Below are 13,285 nucleotides of genomic sequence, written 5' to 3'. Positions count from 1 at the left end.
TCACCTGATACATGTAAGAAGTATTAGATCCCAGATACTTGGCTCCATAAAACAGCCCATCTGGCCATTTGACCTGTACAGCTTCACCAATTTCAGGAGGGCCGAGCCTCACACAGTCTCTGCTCTGGGGACACAGACAGAGGAAACGGAAACAGCACAGTGAAAACCACTCACAAACCGACCCGCCAGGACAGCCACACTGCCTCAACTTCAAGCTGGCGAGCAACTCAACTCAGCTCGGCGTCTTGATTCACCACATAAAAAACATCAGATTGGCCCTAGAGGTCATTGAAACTCTGTGTGCTGGATGTGACAGCTTCGCTTTCTTCTGGTTTCCCAGCTTCTTTTGTTAGAAGTGCTGTGTTTTTCTTTTTAAAAATCAATCAGAACCATCCAGAAAAATCATTTTACCACAGAAAGATGAAGAAAATAATAAAAGCAACAGGGTCTAGTAACAAAATAGTATTCTTCAACTGTGCTAAACCATACAGGACGAACGTGAGCCACTTTACACCTCCTAAAAATACAGCACATACTAAACCGATTATTTTACACTGTATGGAGAACCAGTGCTGCCAAGTCTTCAAAAGGGAACATGTCAAAATCTCCAGTCACTTGTCAATTTGATTGCACTCTATTCGGATGGTCCTTGAGTGTGGCTCATTGTTCCTTATTGTGCAATAAATACTTTAATCATTCTTTCCATCACTTAATAAGGACATGCTTCCCCTTGAATGTCAAAATGTTCTGGGAAAAATCCTACAATCTGATCTTACCCAAGATAGTAAAAAGGAATACATGCAGCTGCTGTCTGCAAAGAAATTCTGATTCTGGAAATACCAGTATAACGTATCAAACAACTGTGATTCTTTTGGAAAAGACACTGCAGGGATACTTTGATCACACAAGACAGATGCTGCAAGCAGTTGTACTTGGTATTGTTTAATGTTCTCACAGCACTTACTATAGTTCTCCAGGACAGCCAAAGCAGACACCCCATATCATCCAGAAAATAGAGAGAAAACCATTCACTTTTTGAAAACATTTTCACATATTGACTGTTATTGCATTTTTATTTATGTTTCTGTGAAAGTGTCAAGGATTTATTTATGTTACACTTGTTTGATGCAGAGATATATTTCTGAAATGCAACTGGTACCCTATTTTCAGACAATGCTCCACATTCATAATCATAATTGTTGGTTAATTGTGATTGTTTCATTAGTTTCATGTGTTCCCAATTAAGTTATCTGAGCTTCATTAGAATGAATATTTCACACTATTAGACATACAGTACTGTAGTTCAGCTAACAGATGTCATCTTCCTTTGTACAGTGCAGATGCAGAACAAGACATATCAACCTGGGTTATGGATTATGAAAAGAAGAATATGGTTTCATTTAATTGGGTGAAAATAATATTTGATAAATTATAAAATAATATTATTTAATATAATGAGCAGAAAAAGAGATAAATTAATTGCCCAATTACATTTCTTACACAACAGTTAAAGGTTTTGGCCATGGTGTTTATCATAAAAATGTCTTTAAAATAATCCATTTTATAACTTTAATGTCAGTCATTAGTGGGAAAGTTTGTGTACTGTGCAGGCAAGAATGCCACACCAGCTTGAAAAGGAAACATGGTATACAAAAGAAAATAATAGCAGCTACACGTACTGTATATCTTGTGACTTGCCATACTAAAACTTTCAGTACTTTCATTCTTAAAAATAAGGTTTAATATAATTTTTAATCACATTATTTTAAGAAAAGCAGATGTTTTCTGTGACAGGCATTAAACCTTTATCATTTACACCTGTCTTATACTGATAATTTTATAAAGATTGAATTCAGACTAATACTTTATGCAAATACAAATGAACACTCCTGCTTTAATTTAGGAATAATTTCTTCAAGACTCCTGGCTGATCACCACCCACAACACAGCATGGTAGCTCTTCCTACATGCTGACAGCTATTAAAGGGCCAAAGGCTTTAGAAGGCTACTACAGTACATAGCCAATCACAGAAAATCTTGATTGATACCTAGGGATAACACTTCAGATGGGATCTATCCAGGGTGCTGAACTGTAATTTTGAGTAGTTTGCATATATTGCATCTCTGCAACATGTCATTGTATTACTGCCAAAAAACTCCCAATGCCATTATGGAGCAATAGAGTTGTCTCATCAGTAACTCTGATATGTGGTCTTCTTAGTTCTCTTAGTAATAGCAATTCAATGTCATCTCAATGTCTTCAGTTGCTGCATTTACAGTATAGCCTAAACTAACAATTCCATCTTACTTTAAAGGTCCATCAAACACTTATCTGAATTTCAACAAGCACATATGGGACAAAATCTATTGTATATTGCACGTTGCAAACAATATATGATAGATTTATATTAAATCATATATCATCAGTAATACATATTGTACTGTACAGCAGGTTAATGTCTGTCTACTGTCTGTAATTATTGTAAAATGGGGAAATTTCTCAAAAACCTTCTGACAATCTACTCTCCATGTGTCCATTACACTCGTTGTTTGTTAAAAGAACTCCAACAAGTGACTGTAGCTAAGAAAAACATGCCTTTTCTACATCCATATTGTCTTTTCCCTAGGACTTTGTGTCTATATAAAGTAGGCAATTGTGTTTTTACATCAGATGAGCTTACCACAGCATACAGTGCATCAGCCATGACATGACATTCTGTGCCGCTAATTATGCCTTTGTATTCATGGAATAAATGAATACACTTTTAAGGCATCCCCACTTTGTGTACAGTTTAGCTAATGTCATAATATTAGCTAAATTTGTTGCCACGTTTATTACTAATTTATTTGACTGACACTTTCATCCAAACAGACTTACATTTGTGCCCAATTAAATAGCTGCGTATTTTACCATTTATTTATTATTCAAGTGAAGTACCTTGCTCAAGGGTAAATCAAATCCCCTTCTGAGCTTTGAATCGAGTCCTCCAGTAACAAATTCAGAACCCTAACCACTGCTCTACACTGTTTTAAATTTGTATTTAAATGGAATGTCAAAGTTACACAGGCTGGATTAAGAACAAAAAACATTGCTGAAAAACTTTAGTTTTCCAAGCGTCTCAAGAATGTTCCCCTTTCTTCCTTTAAGATGGGTTATCCAGTAGACACATTTGATATGCTGACATGAGAATTAAAAGAATTGAAAGAAATCAGTCATAGTTTCTCAAATATTACAAGTGATTTTTGGAAGAAGACCAGATTAAGCAAACCACCTTCAGTGGTACTTTGATGAACAGAGCTGCCCATGTTCATGATTAAAAACCAGCCGCCTCTCTGCATAAGCTCTTATCTGCACTGCTTGCACATAAGCCTGATAGGGCTTCAAGCCAGAGTGAAAGATAACAAAAAATAATTAGCTAACATTCAAATCTGAGTAGACTGAAATTTTCAGTTTAAAGACATAGATTGTGGTTCCTGTTTTAAGAAATGTTTATTTTCTGTTTATATACAGTATACAGTATTTTAATTTTAAATTTTATGCAAAAAAATGTGTTTATTCAGTTACAATTTTATTTCCTAACATTAGCACACTGTAACTTTGAGATAAGTATTGCAATCCCCACCTACAGCTTGCAGCCTCAGAGCAAGTCCTTTTTTATAATCTTAAAACAGCCAGGAATCATCAATAATTTACTTACACAGCTGTCAGAATTACTAACTGTACTCACTTGGAGGTTTTAGATTTAGAACAAGTTTCCACCTGTTGGTGGGAAAATGATTGAATTGTTTGTCTACTTTTCTATGTGGGGGCAGAAACATTAGCAGATTATATTCTCTTAAACCATATAAAGAACAGATAAGGGTCAGCTCTGACATAAACCATTGCAAAGTCAATTGTGTTGTAAAGCAACACATACAGGGTATTTGGCTGCAGTGTGATGGGTTTATATTTCTATGTTGCTGTGAATTGCAGAACAGCAAGCCTGTAGCAAACATTAGACCTTATTGACCATGTTACAGCAGCTCACAAGTTTTTGAACTTGATGAGTGAGGACTATCATTACTTTTACAAACAACACTGAAGTTCAGAGGTAAAATCAAAAGAAGTAAAAAAGTACACGTAAACTCTGAAAAATAATCAAAATTCTACATTTCTGAACCCAAGGCATACAGTATATTAAGAATTACTACAGTCATTTTAGGTCAATTAATACCTAAAATAACCTGCACTGAGAGGTGCTGTTTGCTTTAAATTGAGCACAGAGTGGGAGAGTCTGAAGTACTATACAGAGATTCAATTAATTAGGAAAAGTGCTGTCACTCATTCTATCTAAGAAGGTATAAATTGACAGCTGAACTACAATCTTAAGTGATGGTGTTTTTGGCTGGCCAAGGGTGAAGGGCGAGAAGGAGGGAAAAGGAGAAGTGAGATTAATGCAGATCCACTGTGGGTTTTGCAGACATTGCATTTTCAGCAGAGAGTGGAAAGGCATGAAGCAGGAATCGATAAGCATAAGGAGGGAAAGTATGCAAAACCTATTTGAACTAAAACCCGACAGTGCTTACACATGATGCAATACTAAAACTACATGACAACATTTCAAGGATTATACCTAACACCCTTCATTGGCCTAATAACACACTATAATGGGAAGTGTAGGAATTAAAGGACATCACATAGGAGAGAAAACTCCAATGCAATGAAAACATTATGGAAAAAACTGAAATTCTACAATTAAAAAGAAGATCACCCAGTTTTGAACTGATACAGCAGAGGCAAGGTAAGGTTGACAGTGGTGTAGCCAGCTAGACGACTGTTATCAGGTCTAGAGGTGCATCCAAACTGACTTTCAGATTCCTAAAGACAATCTTGGGGAATTCTTGGGGAACCAATAGTCTGCAAGCTTTCATTTCATCTGGCTTTTCTAGTTGTAGCACTTAATCTCCTAATGATTAAAATCACATTACTTATCAAAAGAAGACTGATTTCATTAATCATGTATTAGTTTCATGTAATATGTATCTACAAAAGGTAGACAGAAAATAACAAAAAATATTATTCACTCACAACATTAAATATCAGTTAACGCAAAACCACCATATGTGTGCTGAGGAAATGTATAGTAAAATTAAAATATTCTTAATTAATACCACGCATTGAGCAACTGGCTGTTTTTTTTTTTAATCACATGATGTGAGCTTAATATTTTGTTATCAAAGGAAAAAAAAAACATTCAAACAATCAAAAATCCTGTAAATAACTATCTATGTGCCCAACAAGTTATTGCATTTTTATTGGGCATCAGTTTAGATCAAGATTTGTCTCTATGTGATTTTTTTTAAGGCTGTACTTTGTACATACATTCCTGACTAAATGTTATAAAAGCCACGCTTTAATCTGAAGCTCTATGATTAAATGCAGCTTTGTAATGACAAAATGTAATAAAGTGATGTATTTTTATAACAACTATTTGTTGTTCACTTAAGAACAGTCAAGAATCCAGAAGCACAATCACCTACAGTGGTATATTGTTCTCAGAATCCAAGGTATGTCTCAGAAGATTGTGATCAAAGGAAAAGTAAATTTGGTTTAACATGCATGGCTTGGAAAGCCACGTGTTGTGCTGTTTTGCACGCTCATTCTATCAGTTAAGAAATGGGAATGAAAGCTAAATGGCAAATATGTTTTGATTTAAAAGCAAGGGAAATCAATTATTTCCTGGTTATGAGGTTAAAGTTCAAGCTTTCATCTCCTGTGGATTGATAATAAACATAAAGTTTGTTTTTATGCACAAGTCAATGAGATAAGGAGGAAAATATTAAGACTTGCCAAGCACCTTAATGCAGCTTTGCTACAGAACATTTCTTTATACTGTAGCTGTAGAATAAATGAAGAAAACAAAAAAACAGAGCAAATTGGAAATATACTTTGAGTCTGAATTATATAATCTGTGATAAAAGTAAAGGAATAGCACAGTTGAAGATACACTAAAAAATATGAATGTATACCAGGTCTACACCTAACAACCCAGATCTTGTCTAGGTCCAGATACTCTAATAAATCACAGACTGTAGTGAGTACTGTACCTATATTTTACAAAATGGCGAAGTCCAATTGCCCACAAAAAGCTTTAAAAAAGTACCTATTGAACAAAAACCCCTTAGCTTCACATTTTCTTTCTGTTGCCCGTTAAATGAATTATAGCACTGGATGAAGCTTACCTGGCATTACAATTTGAGCTGGAGGCTGCCAATTTACAATGCCACTACCCAGTGCTAACCAAAAGACTGACAATATGATTCCTTTTGACAGGCTGTTTCTGAGAGTGCTTGCTCATAAGAATCTCTGCTTTTGCTCTGTGAAAAGCTAATCCAGGTGACTTTCAAAAGGCTCTTTTCTGCCATCTTATATTAATGTTTTCTCCACCTCTGTTCATGCATACATATTTGGCAGCAACAGCAAAAAGGGTCAAGCCAAAGAGTGCAGCAGACATAGAATAAAAAAAGAAAACAGAATGGGAGCAGAAAGCTCACCTCTGTTACAGAAGAGAAAAAACATAAGAATGATGTTAGAGCATATTTGTTAACCTTAAAATTCCTTAGCATTGTCACTTTGTGTTCATCAACTTTCTCCCTCTTTACAAAGTCCATGGCAGATATTCTATATCTGGAAAAAGAAAGCATCCTGATTTTGCTCATCAGCAAAAAGTGAAAGCTCTTCATGATGGTACTGTTTAAACAGGCTTTCTTTTACAGTATCTGTAACATGATTATTCATTAAATCTTAAGAGAGTGAACAGAAAATTTACATTCAGTGAACCCTTTCTTTTTATATTTTTTACTGCTTTGCCAGTCGACACCAACACATTCTCCAGAAAAGAGAACTCGCTTTAAACCTGAAGACCTCCCAACATTTTTTTAGATCTACTTGGACTCTCAGTTAATGGCTTCCTTTAAGGCAATTTCACTATTATTGATGATGGTAAAAAAATTTTGAAACAGATTTATTTGAAACTCCAAGGGGAAAAGTACAGGCTAATACATCTCTACAAGGAGCAGGAGATAAGTGGAAGGGAGACGGGTTGTATGATAGGAAAAGGATGGGCATGAATATTGCTCAAAGACATTTCACTGGTTTGACTACTGAATCATTGATATCACTGTCAATACATATACATGTACAGCAGTAAGACATATTACTGTATAAGATAACTTTGTCTTTAAGATAAAATCAGAATCAAAAGTCTTTTGACTTTTGAACATAAAGTACGTAATTTTACAGTTCTTGAGCTCAGGAATCTTCAGGAAGATGCAATGAAACATGAGAGAGGCCACGGGCAATGAGGAGGAAAACACACATGCAAATTCTGAATTGCGTCTTGGAGAAGCTCTGGGCCTCGGCGGACGTTCTAGAAGCCTCAGGCATCTGAGAATGTTCTGAAGCTTCAAGAATGACAGGCCTGACACCACAAATAAACATAACCGTGGACAAAGCGAAAGAGGTGTACTGTATATCAGGAAAAAAGTAATGAATACGGTATATACAGTATGACTATATATGAGTCCCAACATTATATGCAATCCATGTGCACCACTAAACAGAAAACTAAACGAAACAAAAAGCTAACCCCCCCCCCACCCCCCACCCCTTTATAAATTAGTTCAATGGCATTAATTCGTGCAACACAACTCTGGCTTATAGAGGGTACTTACCACAATGTCTTCAGGAAACGTATCATTGCTAAAGGAGCCATCATCAAACATCACTTCATAAAACGTCTGGGAAGTGACCTCTGTGACTCGGGAGCTGTAGTATCTCAGGTTTTTGTGCTTTGTAATGACTGTCTGCCCAACTGATATGTCCTTTTTGGAAGATTTGCTCTTCTGGAAAAGGGAAAGCATACTGGCTGTGACTCGGCATTGAGAAAGTGATGGAATCAGCACAAACGACCTGTGGTTCAGAGTGAAGAGTTAAACAAGTTAGAGCTAATCATATTTAGCATGATGTACTGTATGTGTTTCACGGAGTAAATACAGTATATAATATCTTAACATATCAAAATATAATATCACATATATATAATATAAAAGCACATATATAAGCACACACTTCAAAAGTAAACAGACATTGTTAGTTTAGGATAAACCATAGGAAATAGCTTCACTTCTACAAATACTGCATATAGTATACTGTATCAATTCCATCCATTCTGTAAATGCTTTATCCAATAAAGGGTTCCAGGGGAATCCCAGCCCATCCCAGCAAGCAGCAGGCACAAAGCTGGATGCATCCTGGATGGGATGCTAATCCATAATAGGGCACACTCACATTAGGGACAATTTTGTTTCATTTTGTTCAAGTACTGTAGATGTAGCTAAGTGTTCAATTTGTCACATCCAATTCACCTTTCATTTAGAATGTGCTACCACCTGGTGACATCATCAGGAAACACAGATGTTACTGTAAAGTTTATGTTATGGACACTAAGATCTACACATTCTTTCTGCCCAATCCGACATGACAAGTTTTGTCCTCACAGAGGACCTAACTGGATTTAAGTCATGGGTGGTCACAGCTTCAGTCAAGCTGGACTGACAGCCTTTAGATTTAACTCTTTTATGAGCAACATCAGGGAGCATCCATAAAGACAGGTTTCTAACTTCGTTTTTCTTTTGACTTGGCTTACTTAGTCAATTTTACAGTGCATTCTGTGAAAATCAAGACCCTTGACAAAACATGGCTGACATGTATTATGGAAAGGCTGATGTACACAGTTTATGGTGACAGAACTACTTCACTTCTTAGAAGAGTAGAATGGTGAGAAAGCCATTTAGTTGTTTTTTTTTTCCTGTAAATAGGAGTTAATAAACAACAGCACTGTTAAAACCAAGAGGAAAGATATAGAACATTTGTTTTTAACCTGTGAAACTGACACGAGCCACTGAAACTGTGAAAATATTTGGGAAGGAGTCTCTGCTTTCATGTTAGACACTGTGGGAGGCAGTGTCAGTCAGGCCTCTATGTGCAGCTCACACAGATTCAACTGTAACGGTGTGTCTTGGCATACTGTACAAAGTTTTAACTCATAAAAGTGAATAATAGGCTGGCAATCACTGAACTTATTTTAGGAATATTTTCTATGTTGTTTTAATACCAATATTTTATGGTGTTTATTTACCCTTATAATTTATATAAGAAAGATGTACTGAAACAGGCCTGTATTATGTCCGTACTGTATCTATTCAGCTTTAGAAATGTCTGCTTTAACAGTGCAAGCACGATGATGAGTGATGTGACAGAGCAGGAGGTGGTACCGTACAAGACGACAACACAAAGTTAAAAACTTTCAGAAAATGAAGGGATGTCAAAACTAGGCAGAATGGAAAATTCCAATTCTATATTTTATATAGTATATTTATTTTAGAAAAAATAAATAACAAAATAGAGCTTAAATGTCAAACTTTATACAACAACCCATCAAATACCTTTATAGTTCAATGCATTTAAAAATACATCCATTCTCATTTTGAGACTTTAAAACATTGAAACTCATTACAATTAAACTTCCAGTAGAATTCATCCAGTTTCTTACTTTTCATTCCTGTTCACATTGCCAAAGCGCACATTGAGAAGCCATGATTTCTGTTAATGGTTTCCATAGAAATAATGCGCTAAACAATCTGTTAACCTGGACATGGACAGGCTAACTTTTTTTGGCTCAGAATTAGTCTTAATTTTTATGCAACTGAAAAAATCGGGGGAAAAAAAACCAGCCAGCACCAGAAATTTTAGAAGTTTGGATTATTTTAAAATGAAGTGAAAAAACATGTTCTTTTTGAAGGGACTTTGATACAACAGCTCGTGAGTGGACTTCTGTTGATCATGTTTTGTAGAGCACTCTGGGATCCCTAAGCAAGCAAGTCTCTGTATAAGCACAAATCTGTACTTGGATTTGTAGTGCTGTCAATAGACACCTCAAAGATATGTTAAAGTGTTGCTGCAATGGTTTAAAACTAAAGAAAACTAACGGTTTTACTAAACTACAGTATTTTAAGAAGCACAACAACAACAGTTGATTTTACTTACAGCTGCGGAGTTGCGGGTTTGGTGCCTGTGGCATGTAATGAACACTACATATGGCCAATCATCTGGCTCCATGGTCACTCCAGCTGCATGGGCACAAGTCACATGGAAGGACGTTGGACAGCGGCCACATGAACACTGTATACAGGCCCCCGACACCTTCTTGATTCTCTTGCGGCAGTAGACACACTTCTGCAGTGGAAAACGAGAATGTAAAACAATTACAGTGCAAAACTACACATCCGTTAGAGCCGCCTGAAAGCTCCTTTTCCTAAACGGATTAAAGTACTCATTGCTGGAAATAAAGAAAGGAAGCAAGAACAAATAGCATAAGGGGATTTTGCCATTTCTAATCTTTGGTTGAAGCAATTATTCATGATTATGACAGATGAACGCTGGCAATTGTTCTTCTGCGGGTTTCAATGCACTGCAAATTTTATTTCTCTGACTAGAAAAAATGTGATCTTTTTAATGTTATTAATTTTCACATGAATATTTCAAAATGTTATCCAATGCATCTGATAAAAGGTATAAAATTAAAATATGTATGTAGGTAAAACAATAAAAAACAACTGCATGATTTCTATTGTCTAGCTTGAATGTATGTAGTTGAGCTTAGTGCGCTGTAAGGCATCTGTTGATTTCCTTTAAGAAATATAAATACAAAAATACAAACAGTCCATTGAAAAAATAGCTGAAAGTAACACGTTTCATTTTGCAAATAATAAAAGCCCAACTGGGGAATATTTATAATTTTACAGAGGTCATCAATGTCATCAATTAAAAAAATAAGATAAATCTGGTTCTCATCAATCATTTGCATGCTGTTTTTGCTCCAATGTATACTGTAATACATGCTTTTCAACTTAACGAGTAACAGACTAAATCAAGTTAGCAGAAGATTTTTGACAAAGATTCAAACATATCTGTATCTACAGTATACGTATCTGTAAGTCTGTAAGAAAAACATTATAAGACAGCAAGCTTGTATCTCATCTACCATGTTAGAACTAGAAGATTAAGATCTTCTTTAACTAGTGGCAACTACTTCATCACCCATAGCTCTAGGTAATGCTGGTGTGCAAAGGTCTTAAAAGGGCACCAAGGAATCCACACATTACTACAAGCACTGAGGATAAGGGAATTTTTCAAGGAGATATTTTTTTTCAAAGAGATGCCAGCAAAAGCTTGTATCAGATCCCATTACATAGCAACCTATCTCTAGCTGACTGAAACAAATCTCAGTTTCTTTCTAGTATGGCACTGCACTTAATAGTCTTCCCAGTTACTGACAACAGGTATCTGGAATTGTGGTGAATTGTAACCCAATATTGTTGAGATACTCTTAATGTTTAACTTCTTTACTACAGTACTTTGCTGAGCAGAAAAAAGAAGCTATACTGTATAACGGGCTTCTACTTTACTACTAAAGTTTCAATTATATATGTTTGTTTTATACTGATAAATACAAAACTTGTATGTAATAACATGAATCAAGTACTTGAAGAGAGTGAATAAAAACGGTTACTTAAAAAGTGTCTGACAAAATATGCATTTCCAATGTGTCTGCTGTGAAGACATACTGTAGAAAAGTCAGAAGCTTTATCATTCTATAAGACTAAGAGTTTTTGTAGGCCATGGCAAAGCACATACAGTAGGTTGCTTAGGAGCTCACATGACCAGCATAGCCTGTTTATGAAGTTACACCTGAAATCACTTTAAATCTCTGTCAGGGAAAAATTACTGAAAAATTTACTCTACTGCAGAATCATCACAAGGAAATGAAAGAATATGGCACTCTACCCATAAAGGCATGTCTAACACAAATTTGATTAAATATTTATAAAGGTTACACAATACTTAGCCTTTCAACTAAAATATGCAATCTTAATAGCAGAGCAACACAATCAAAATACATATTTGTATATAAAAAGTTAATCTTAGTACATTGCCAAACAAAAGCTGTTATTCAGCTAATGGATGGTAGCATAAAGATACAGTACATTTTTTGTCTACACTATGTACAGTAAATCAAATACAGTAGTTTTATCTATTTATTTTTATTTTTATTTTGTTAAAACCATCAAATAACATCAAACCTATATAATTGGTTTTGCAGAAGCTCATGGGAAAAATCCTATGTGGATTTTTCCAACTTAAACTAAGATGTCAATGCTGTTTATGGAAGACTAAAACAGGTTTGATGCAAGGTTACAAAAATGAAAAGAACAAGGAAGAGTCAGTGAAATTTTATTTCAAAGCACTCGCTTTTCAAAACCAAAACTGCTTACTTTTGGTTATGCTTGCTTATGTTTTGGAACATACTGTAGATATCATTATGTCATTGTTGATATATGCAAAACAATTAATACCCTGTGCAAAAATCGTAATTATTTCACAGTTGCTATAGCATTAAAATTCTTACAACTAGAAGCTTAATATATACATGATAATCAGGGTATTATTGACCTTAAGAAATTAAATATATATATATTTAGTTTTTATATATATTTGTGTATATATATATGTGTGAATTGTGAATTTGTGAACTGTGTTTGTTTCTGTTTATAATTTTTCACATTACTGCAGAAGGAGTACTAACCAGACATGCTTTCCACTTCTATAAGAAGATTGCTGAATATTACAATCCTCTGCAGTTCACTTGAGAAAAGAGGGACATTAACACTGCAGTTAAAAACGTCAGGTCACGAGCTAACTGATAGTAAAAAAAGGAATAAATTATATACTGAGTAAGAATGAACGATTAACCTGCATACTTTTTATATCTGAATCAACAAATTAAGTACCTAATCATAAATAGATACACTATGCCATAAGACAGAAGACAGTCTATTTCTTTAGGAATTAATTACAGTATGTGCACAAATGGCATCTAATATATTTCTGAAGCCCTGTGGACATCACTAGAGAGTAAATAATGGTTTTGGTATTACATAAATAAAAATATTTAATAATAATCATCAAAACAGGTACGTATATCATGATCATATATTACATTTTTACATCTTTTTTGTCCTTTTCTTATTTTACATAGACTAAAGGAAATCCTTAATTCCTAAAGAAATTGTGATATTGACAAAAAGGGTAATTTAAAGTCAGCCACATTAAATTAGATGTGAACTAAACAATCTAAAACAAATTCCCCAAGGGTGTCTGATACCTCTTCCAGGTTTCATGTCA

At 34.9% G+C, this 13,285-nt stretch overlaps 1 protein-coding gene across 5 annotated transcripts in view; it reads right to left on the bottom strand.

The window, feature by feature from the left end:
• Positions 1 to 13,285, bottom strand: part of kdm4c (lysine (K)-specific demethylase 4C) — a 211,723-nt gene that overhangs the window by 16,557 nt on the left and 181,881 nt on the right. For all 5 annotated transcript variants that reach the window (XM_088915176.1, XM_088915193.1, XM_088915202.1 and 2 more), the window contains 3 exons: positions 10,088 to 10,276; positions 7,714 to 7,884; positions 5 to 124 (listed from right to left, as the gene is read on the bottom strand). In XM_088915176.1, the coding sequence (XP_088771302.1) occupies positions 5 to 124; positions 7,714 to 7,884; positions 10,088 to 10,276 (480 nt within the window). The remainder of the gene's footprint in view (positions 1 to 4; positions 125 to 7,713; positions 7,885 to 10,087; positions 10,277 to 13,285) is intronic.

This window comes from Atractosteus spatula, chromosome 1, assembly GCF_055471065.1.
Source record: "Atractosteus spatula isolate fAtrSpa1 chromosome 1, fAtrSpa1.hap1, whole genome shotgun sequence".
Taxonomy (NCBI): Eukaryota; Metazoa; Chordata; class Actinopteri; order Semionotiformes; family Lepisosteidae; genus Atractosteus; species Atractosteus spatula.
This window is presented reverse-complemented; position numbering and strand designations above follow the sequence as displayed.